The sequence below is a fragment of the Mus caroli genome, unplaced genomic scaffold, assembly GCF_978045245.1.
Source record: "Mus caroli unplaced genomic scaffold, Mus_caroli_1 scaffold_11, whole genome shotgun sequence".
In the NCBI taxonomy this organism is placed as follows: Eukaryota; Metazoa; Chordata; class Mammalia; order Rodentia; family Muridae; genus Mus; species Mus caroli.
The window spans coordinates 36,369,940-36,380,977 of NW_028227266.1; the positions used below are offsets into that span (position 1 = coordinate 36,369,940).

The window sequence follows — 11,038 nt, forward strand, 5'->3', positions numbered from 1 at the left end:
AATGTTCTTTTCAATGGTATTTTTGGAATAACTGAGCAATTATATAGAAAATAATAAAAACTCAATTATTATAGATTCCTTGTAACGACTTATATGAAAGTATCTTTTATTACATATTTTCCTCATTACATTTCCAATGCTAGCCCAAAAGTCCCCCATGCCCTCCCCCCCACTCCCCTACCCACCCATTCCCACTTTTTGGCCCTGGCATTCCGCTGTACTGGGGCATATATAGTTTGCAAGACCAATGGGCCTCTCTTTACAGTGATGGGCGATTAGGCCATCTTTTGATACATATGCAGCTAGAGTCAAGAGCTCCGGAGTACTGGTTAGTTCATAATTTTGTTGCACCTGCAGGGTTGCTAATCTCTTTAGCTCTTTGGATACTTTCTTTAGCTCCTCCATTGGGGGCCCTGTGTTCCATACAATAGCTGACTGTGAGCATCCACTTATGTGTTTGGTAGGCCCCGGACTAGTCTCACAAGAGACAGCTATATCAGGGTGCTTTCAGCAAATGCTTGCTAGTGTATACAATGGGGTCATCGTTTGGAGGCTAATTATGGGATGGATCCCTGGATATGGCAGTGTCTAGATGGTCCATCCTTTTATCTCAACTCCAAAGTTTGTCTCTGTAACTCCTTCCATGGGTAATTGCTTTCAATTCTAAGAAGGGGCAAAGTGTCCTTACTTTGATCTTCGTTCTTCTTCAGTTTCATGTGTTTTGCAAATTGTATCTTATATATGATACCTAAACCACAGAAAGATCCAACAAAGATAGAGAACTTCAGACCAATTTCCCTTATAAATATAGATGCAAAAATACTCAATAAAATTCTTGCTAACTGAATCCAAGAACACATTAAAGCAATCATCCATCCTGACCAAGTAGGTTTTATTCCAGGGATGCAGGGATGGTTTAATATATGGAAATCCATCAACGGAATCCATTATATAAACATAGCAGGAGTTAAATTCAGCAAGTATCATGAGTTTGGAAAGCACAAAATCACATATAACAATGATTATGTACAAAGTTTATTATATTATCATATTTTATGTGTCATTTGTTTTGTTTTGGAGGGATGTTTTGTGTATGTGTTTTGTTATATTTTGGTTTTGATACAGGCTCTCTTAGTTGGAGCTTTACTGATGTAAAGAGATACCATGACCAAGGCAACTCTTATAAGGACAGGACTTAATTGGGCCTCGCTAACAGGTTCAGACCTTTCGTCCAATATCACCAAGACTGAAACATGGCAGCTTCCTGGCAGGCATGGTACAGGAGGAGCTGAGAGTTCTACATCTTCATCTGAAGACTGCTAGCAGAATACTGTTTTCCAGAGAGCTAGGATGAGGGTCTTAAGGACCTCCTCCACAGTGACACACCTACTCCTCCAACAAGGCCACACCTACTTCAACAGGGTTACACCTTCTAATCCTGCCATTCCCTGGATGGAGCATATATGAATCATCACACAGGAATTCTCTGTGTATCCATGGCTTTCATAGAACTCTGCCTCCTGAGTGCTGGGATTTTAGGCATGTACTACCACAATACTTATCTTGTTTTAATGATTTGCATTTTATCATTTGAATATGTAATTATCATGCAGATATAAATATCTCATTTCATTTTCCAACTAGGGTGCAAATGTAAACATTGGTAATTTTCCTTTAAAAGTTTCCTCTTTTCATTTTTCATAATCCATAAATGAGATTTGCTAACATCCTTAACAATGTCAGCAAAACAATTTCTCCGTAGCAATTTAGGATTTAACAGTGTGTTGAACAAATAATATTACATTTATGTAGGACGTATCAGATTACTCTTTATTAAATAAAAAGCAACTATTTCTTTTCTTTTTTAAAATTAAGTTAATTTTTTAAACTCCATATTTTATTCCTCCCCCCTCCCATCCACCATCTGTCTGTTCTAATCTCCACATAGATACCTCCATCCCCAACCCTACCTGAACTCTTAACTCTCTGGGGCCTCTTCCAGTCTCTTGAGGGTTAGGTGCATCATCTCTGAATGAACACAGACCCTCCAGTCCTCCACTGTATGTGTGTTGGAGTGTGGTCTCCCTTTCCCCAGCCTGGAACCTGCTTGCTCAAGGGTGGAGCTTCCTGCTCATTCGTCCTGCCACGCCTACTACTGGACCGTGTAGCTTTGCTGCTTGGAGCCACACACGTGTTCATCCTGTTACTTGATCCCGAGATTGTTTGGTGGGAAATTGGGTTTCCTCCCCCTTCCTTTATAACTGAGTGTCTGAAAAAGTAAAATTGAGCTTTGATCAGAATGCTGTCTTAGCTGCAATTCTTTCTCTTGCCACCTAGCCCCTCTTCTCTTCCAGGTTTCCAAAATGCCTTTCCAGGCTAGAACCCAGGCTGTGATCTGCTGGCCAGACACAACATTGGAGGGCCTCATATCAGCTGGTCTATGCTACCTGTTTGGTATTCTAATATTTGAGAGAACTTTGGAGTCCAGATTAATTAAGACTGCTGGTCCTCATACAGGATCACCCTTCTCTTCAGCTTCTTTCAGCCTTCCCTAATTCAAAATCAGGAGTCAGCTGATTCTGTCCATTGGTTGGGTGTCATCAAGCTGTATTTAAATAAGATAGTATTGTGTATCTAAAGCAAACACTTGAGAATGTGATACACCAGAGGATTTCAGGTCCTGGATAAATCTCTACTGGCAAAAGAGAAGAGTGGAGAGATTTAAACGTCATTACCACAAACTTTCTAAAACAGAACCTTGTAATGAAACAAGTGCCACTATTGTAACACTAAATTGTAAACAAGGACTTGCAGGAGGAGGCTTAGTGTAGTCAATTCTGACAAGAAAAGCTCTAAATGAGTGTTCAGTTATATGAGAGGCTTTATACATATCATTTGTTTTCTTCTCTTTAATCTTTCTTAAAAAAATTATTTTAATTATTTTTACTTATTTACTTTACATTGTGGTCACTGACCCTCTCCTGTTTATACCCTCCCACAATCCTTTCTTTTTCCCACCATTATCGTACTCCTCTAAGAACTTGGGAAACATCCTGAGTATGCCTCCCACCTTGGAACTTCTAGTCTCTATGAGGCTAGGCCATGCTCTCTCACTAAGACCAGACAAGGCAGCCAGGCCAGTAGAAAGCATAGACATACATGCAATAGCTTTTGGTATAATCCCTGCTCCAGTTGTCAGGACCCATAGGAAGTTAAGCCGCACAAGTTTTACATATGAGTGGGAAAATCTAGGTCCAGCCTGTGTAAGTTCTTTGGTTGGTAGCTCAGAGAGCCCCAAGAGTCTAAGTTAGTTGACCATGCTGGTCTTTCTGTGGAGTTCCTGAACCTTCAGATTCTACAATCCTTCCTCTTATTCTTCCATATGAGTCCATAAGCCCCATTCACTGTTTGGCAGTGGGTATCTATACTTTACTGAATCAGCTGCTGAGTAGAGCTTCTCAGAGAACAACATACTCCTGTTGGCAAGCATAACAGAGTTTCATTAATAATGCTAGGAATTGTTTTTTTACACAGGGGATGGGTCTCAATTTAGGACAATTATTGGTTTGCTATTTTCTCAATCCCTTCTTTGTCACCAGTCCTGCATTTCCTGTAGACAGGATAAATCTTGAGTTCCAAAATGTGTGGGTTGGTTGGTGTCTCTATCACTCCACTGGGGATTCTGTCTGGCTATAGTAGGTGATCCCTTCAGCTTCCATATTGCCAGTGTAATGACTAACAGCTAACTTTACCCCCATTGATTCTTTTGTGCTTCCCTTATCCCAGGTCCTCTCTCTATTCACCTCCTCATTACCATAAATTGGAGATTTTCATGGCCATCTAGTAATCTCTCCTGCCTTTCTCTACACCTGATCCTGAATATTCCATCCTCCTCCCCACCCTCCTCCATCATTGTTCCCTCTGTCCATCTGCCTCTAATGAAAATTTTCTTACCCCATCTAATTAAGATCCAAGTTCCTCACTTAACCTTCCTTCTTGTTTAACTTAATTGGGTTTGTGGATAAAATAAATCTCATAAAAGACATGTGGAAAATACCCTTTAAGGCATTGGTACAGGAGGCAATTTCCTGGACAGAACACCAATGGCTCAGGCTCTAAAATCAACAAGTGATAAATGGGACCTCATGAAACTGAAAAGCTTTTATAAGGCAAGGACACTGTCAATAGGACAAATCATCAGCCCAAGGCTGGAAAATTATCTTCACCAACCCTACATCTGACAGAGGTCTAATATCCAAATTTTACAATGAACTAAAGAAATTAGACACCAACAACCGAAATATTAAAAAATGGGGTAGAAAACAAAACAGAGTATTCTCAACAGAAGAATCTCAAATGGCTGAGAAGCACTTAAAGAAATGTTGAACTTAATTAATCACCAGGGAAATGCAAATCAAAACAACAGTGTGATTCCATCTTACAACAATCAGAATGGCTAGGATGAAAACCTCTAGAGATAGCACCTGCTCTTGAGGACGCAGAGCAAGGGGAAAACTCCTCCAATCCTGGTGGGAGGACAGACTTGTACAACCACATGGGAAATCAATTTGGCCTTTTCTCAGCTTACTCAGAACAGTGAAGTAAGCAAACTTACTTACTGTACCATCTCTCCAGCCCCATATTTCATATTCTTAATTGATTTAACAGATAATATCTAGTTTAAAAATAATTGCTACAGCAATGAATATAACTATCATTATATGTATGTATAAACAAAGGACTTATAACAGTAATACTAGACTAATCCATCTTTTCATATCTAATACTATGTTAATTTTTTTTTTTTTTTTGATTAGAAGAAGGATCAATTCTATGGCTAATGATCTACGTAGCCATATGTTTGTGACTCAGTTAATACTACTGGGAATGACTTTCATCTTGGAGATAAGGGCATAGATCTAAATAATATGGTTATTTCCATAATATTTTGTCACCACTATAGCTTTGAACAAAGCTTTCTATGGAAGTCAAGGATCACAACCAAACAGGACTACTGGTTTTTCTCCTCTAGTAGAATGAAAGGTACATGTCTGTATGATGATAGCTAGCCAGTAGTGTTGGCACTTAAAAGTTGGTTCTAACATGATTCTCTATACCCTATGAGTCAAGTACATGGTATCTTCACTTATAAATTCTTATCATCAGGATTGGATGATAACTCTTAATTAGGGTTCCTATAGATTTTATCAAACACTATAACCCAATTTAAATCTGGAAAGCTAGTGCTTGCACTATCCTGCACCACTTATTTTTCAAAATTGCTTTGGGTTTCCTGGGTATTTGAGATTTCTGGTAACCTTTAACACTTCTTTTTTTTCATTTTTAATGAATCATGAGAATGTATTGCCTTTGTACACTATTTTTGATAGACTGCCATTTTTACAATATTATCACAACAAGAATGTAAGGGCTTCTGCTCTTGATATTTACTTTGACTTTTTTTTTCACTTTTTTCATAAAGCTGTACTGAGCATATCCTTGAATTCCTTAACTTTATTCAAAATATTTAACTATTGAACTCCATTGTGAATGGTATTCTTTTCATGTTTTGTTCTATTTTTGTATATAGAAGCCTGCTGATCTAGGTGTGTTGATTTTATATTATTATACTTTGCTAAATGCTTTAACTGCTGTACATAATTTTTGGTATTGTCTTAAGTTCTATGTCGAAGATCACATCATCTACCACTGAGGATACCTTGATTTCTTCTTCTATTTACTTCTCACCTACATCCACACAACCTCTATATTTAACAGGAGTGAAGAGAGTAGACTTCCCTGTCTCATTCATGATTTTAGTAAAATTATTTGAATTTTCATTATTTAATATTATGTTTGCTCTAGGCAACATGGGAAAAGCATCAGTTGGCAGTAAGTAGAGCTGACTGAAGCAGGCAACTGTTGATCACATAGCCTAGCTGAGCAAGGCAGAGCTCTTGAGAAAGATCAAGCTTGTTTGTAAATGTACATGCTGCAGGTATTTCAATATTTTTATTTGTTATTTACATTTAGTGTTTCAGTATTATAGTACTAGGGAACTCCTTTTTGGTTCTTTCTATTGAGTGGACCATATTCCTCTTGCTCTATGATAAGCATTTTCTTCCTTCAATTTAGGAAATGTTCTTTGTTTCTGTGTGCCTGCCTCCTCACATTGCTCCTTTGGTGTCTTTATGTCTTGTTCCCCTCTTAAAATTTCCTGCTAAAGTTTTAAAATAATATTATGAAATAAACATTTTTCATATAGTTTTTTATCACATTTTTTCCTTCCCATACATCTTCCCCCTGAACTGCACTAAAATTCAAGATTTCATCCCATACCTCTCTATCTGAAAAAAATCAAACAAACAAATCCAAAAGTTAAGATAAAACAAAAAATGCAAAGTAGTTATTAAGTCTATTTTGTGTTGGCTAACTATTTCTGAGCATAAAGCCTGTCTGGAGTTTGATTGATCTACCCAGTGTCTTTCTATAGAGTAGAAAAAAGTCCTGAGTTTCATCCTTAGATTTGAACATGTTCCTTTAGTGAGTTTGACAAGGATGTTTTCTGTGCTTTTATTTGGGTTTCTTCTTCTATTACCATATATTTCTTGCTTTTGTAGTGTCCTATGGCTCTGTTCTTAGGTTTTATTAGATTGATCATTTTCTTTGACTTAGTGATATACTTCTAATTTGTCTTCAGTACCTGATAATATCTCTTAAACTTGATTATTTTACTGGTATGGTTTTAATATTACATGTTTTGTTAAGTTTCTTCTATTTTGTAGTTTACAGTTTCATTCCATTTACATTTTCTTCAGAAATTCTAATTTTAAATTAACTAATTCAGATATATTTTTATCCTTAATTATTTAATTTTTTCAATTTTTTATTAGATATTTTCTTCATTTACATTTCAAATGCTATTCTGAAAATCCCCTATATCCTCTGCCTGTTCTGCTCCCCTACCCACTCACTCACACTTATTTTCTTAACTATTTTTATTTTCTGAGTCTACAATCAGCATTAATATCCTATTTTAATTCTTTGACCATATTTATACGTTTTGTTTTGTATTATTTATCTTTTTAAAGTCTATGTTATTTTCATAGTGATAAAACATCCTGCTTTTTTTTTTCTGTGTGATTTTGTGATTTCACTAGGAGACATGGGCATGTGGAGGCAGAAGCTTAATAGTGTCTCATGGTATGGAAATTTGTTCTACCTTTGTTGTGTGGTTATTGGGATCTTGGTAATTCTCATGATGGTATCAGATTTTTGAGGAACCAAATGAGCTTAATGTTCACACTCACTGTTGATATGCAATTGGAATATCAGAAGAAGTTTTAGTTCTCATTCCATTGTTCAAATTCCAGTTTCTTAGTACAATAATGAACCCAATGATTTTTCACATATTCTTATTGTAGATACTTAAGAGTTTGTAAAGGTATACACAGGGATGTTTGTCAGGACTCCAGGAAATGGATCATGGAAGAGGGAGTACTGTCATTATAAAACCAGATAGACAGCTTTTTAGGAACATTGCCTGAACTCTCCCTCTGAACTTTCCATGCAGATATGTACAGTCATTTACTTATACATACAAATGCAATTTAATATACAAGCATATACATGCATAACCAACCAAACAAAATAAAAATTAAACAACGTTATCACATTTGTGTCACGATTTACTTCAGATAAACTCTAGTAATATATTTCCAAACTTTCTCTTTTAACATTAAAAGTCAACAGTTTCTCACAGACTCTTGAAGAACTTGTCAAACTTATGTACAATGCATTTTAGCTAAGCCAGAAAATATTGTATGAAATACAGAATGCTTAATAAGCAACACTATTTTGGAACATAATAGAAGCCATATACCTATATTAGGGGAAAATATGGAGAAAAATTACCAAGGACTAGTACTAGAAAATATTTTCTGGATACATGGCAATGACCCCCAAACGGAAGATATGAGGTAAGATATTGTGGAAAATAGTATTGTGAAAGTCATGGAAGAGTAATAATGTCATAGAATCCCATTAAATGAAGAACAAATGACAAAATTAAAACATCCTCAACTCATACTATGTAGTAGCCCTAGATTATGAGCTAATGAGACTTTTTTTGTACATTATACTTATCAGAAGAATTATCTTCATTTAATCATTTTCTTCAGCGCAATTTTCACATCCTTATTCCTTAGACTGTAGATCAGAGGGTTGAGCATGGGAACAATGATGGTGTAAAATATAGAAGACACTTTTCCTTCATCCATAGAATGGGAAGATGATGGGTTTAGATATGTAAATCCAGCAGAGATATAAAAGACAGCAACAGCTGAGATGTGGGAGCTGCAGGTACTGAAGGCTTTAGATCTTCCCTCAGTGGATTTAATGCGTATGATGCTGATAATGATGAAAGCATAAGAACTGAGGATGGTCAGGGTTGGGAAAATGGTATTAATTAGACTAAAAATTAGAATTACGAGATCATTCACAAAAATATTAGAGCAGGAGAGATTAAGAACAGTAATAAGGTCACAGAAATAATGGTTGATCAAATCAGATTTGCAGAAATCAATCCTAAATATACATCCTACATGAGCTGATGCACAAACTATGCCTAAAATGTAAACTCCTAAAACAAGAGAAAGGCACTTATGTTGAGACATGATGCTACTGTAAAGTAAGGGGCTACAGATGGCAACATAGCGATCATATGCCATTGCAGCCAGCATGTAACTTTCTGAAACAGCAAAAATGACAAAGAAGCAAAGTTGAGTTATGCACTCAGGGTAGGAGATTTCATTCTTCTCCCTCACAAAATTCACCAGCATTTTTGGGGTAATGACAGTAGATTGGCAGAGGTCAATGAAGGACAGACTGCTGAGGAAGAAGTACATGGGGGTGTGCAGGTGTGAGCTGAGCAGGATCAGGATGATCATGCCCAGGTTCCCCAGCACTGTGAGCAGGTAGATTCCAAGGAAGAGGAGGAAGAGTGGCAGCTGTAATTCTGGTTGTTCTGTTAAGCCAGAGAGGAAGAATTTGGTCACTGTGGAGTGATTGCTTTTTTCCATGTTCTCAGGCAGATTCTAAAATGAAAAGATAGTGACTTTTGAGGGACACAGTTGTTCTTCTTTTGGATCGGTTATCACCTAAAATTCTTTTTTTTTAAATTTCAAATTATAATATATTATACAAATTAAAAATTATATACATTTAAAAATCCTTTCAATTTGTTATAATAATTTTATAAAAATGTAGCAACTAGTAACAAAGAAAAGAAAGAAACAAATTAAATATCCTTATGATCATCATCTGCTTCAGTATATACTTCTTTGATATCTTTACAGAAATTTGTTAAGTGGGTTCTTCAACGGGTTTTTGATTGTAGCATACCAGACCAAGGCACATGAGAGAACACAACAAAGCAATGGGCACAGTAATAAAAATGTATATTGTGGCTCAAATCTAAACAGTTTGGGGATGCTTTGTTCAGTTGATCCAAATGAGTCCTTAGAACCCATGGCCTTATGCCTCCTTGGTTTGATGTTGTTTTGGAGAATTAAGTAGAAACAAACCCTTCATGATAGAATTCCCAGTTTGAGCATTTTGCTTCATATTTTATCCAAGGATGTTTGTGAATTCCTTTATCATTATGACTCAACCTCATAACCTTGGAACACCCTTGAGAGTATCCATGTTATTGTCTGGTAACCGGTAATTAATATCTTTCAGCAACAAGTGTTTTTATTGCAAATTTACTTATTACTGAGTTAAACTAGTTTTCATTGTGGAGAAAATAAGTGCATGTTTCTCCAGGACAAAATACCATGAAAATGAAACTAAATAGGTGGATTTCTGGTTGTGTACTCCAAATCACTGAACCTTAGAAGATTTTGTTTATAAAGCTACCCTCATAGTCAATACAGATCACTGTTAAATCCATTTGATCATAGTACTTGATGTCCACTGTAAAGATGCTAAATTCATTCTTCCAGTTCTATATCATTGTAGATGCAGGGATCCATCGCATAATCAGCTTCCAAACGCTGACACCATTGCATACACTAGCAAGATTTTGTTGAAAGGACCCAGATATAGCTGTCTCTTGTGAGACTATGCCGGGGCCTAGCAAACACAGAAGTGGATGATCACAGTCAGTTATTGGATGGATTACACGGCCCCCAATGGAGGAGCTAGAGAAATTACCCAAGGAGCTAAAGGGAACTGCAACCCTATAGGTGGAACAACAATATGAACTAACCAGTACCCCGGAGCTCTTGTCTCTAGCTGCATATGTATCAAAAGATGGCCTAGTCAGCCATCACTGGAAAGAGAGGCCCATTGGACTTGCAAACTTTATATGCCCCAGTACAGGGGAACCCCAGGGTCAAAAAGGGGGAGTGGGTGGGTAGGGGATTGGGGGGTTGGTATGGGAGACTTTTGGGATAGCATTGAAAATGTAAACAAGGAAAATACCTAATAAAAAAATAAATAAAAAAAAAAGAATAAAAAAAATATATTGAAGGCTAGATAGTGTACCAGAGAGACATTAGGATCTGCAGTCATGTCTGTCTAGGCTGGACACCTAAAATACTTTATGACTACTTACTACTGGATCATCTTCACTTTGTAGAAGTTGTCTCACTTTAATATTTTCTACATTTGATTTTCAAAGTTAATTGTACTTTTTAGAAAATATTTTTTTCTATTTAATGTTGAAAACTTTTGTACTGTTAATTTTTAGCTTCACCGTGTGAAACCTTTGAAGCAAGTATTTCTAAATACTATCTCTAGGCTACATTACTTATTCAGAAGTACATATGAGGAAGTAAAGTAGCTGATTTGAATGATGACTTTAAAATTTTTTTCAAAACACAAGTATGCCTAACTCAGATTTAGTGGAGGCATAATAATCCAGGGACAATTACTGACAAAATTTTTGGAATAAGTATTTTAATGTTTCAAAATTTCTTCCCTTTCTTTCAACTTCTATGAATCAGAGGGTGTCAAAAGCATATTCCCAGGAAAA

The 11,038-nt window shown here is 36.4% G+C and overlaps 1 protein-coding gene across 1 annotated transcript; it reads right to left on the reverse strand.

Moving 5' to 3' along the window:
* Positions 1–8,159: 8,159 nt before the first annotated feature.
* Positions 8,160–9,080, reverse strand: LOC110302263 (olfactory receptor 8G17). The gene has a single exon (XM_021173101.2). It carries the CDS (start codon positions 9,078–9,080, stop codon positions 8,160–8,162), a length of 921 nt encoding a protein of 306 aa, XP_021028760.1.
* Positions 9,081–11,038: the final 1,958 nt, after the last annotated feature.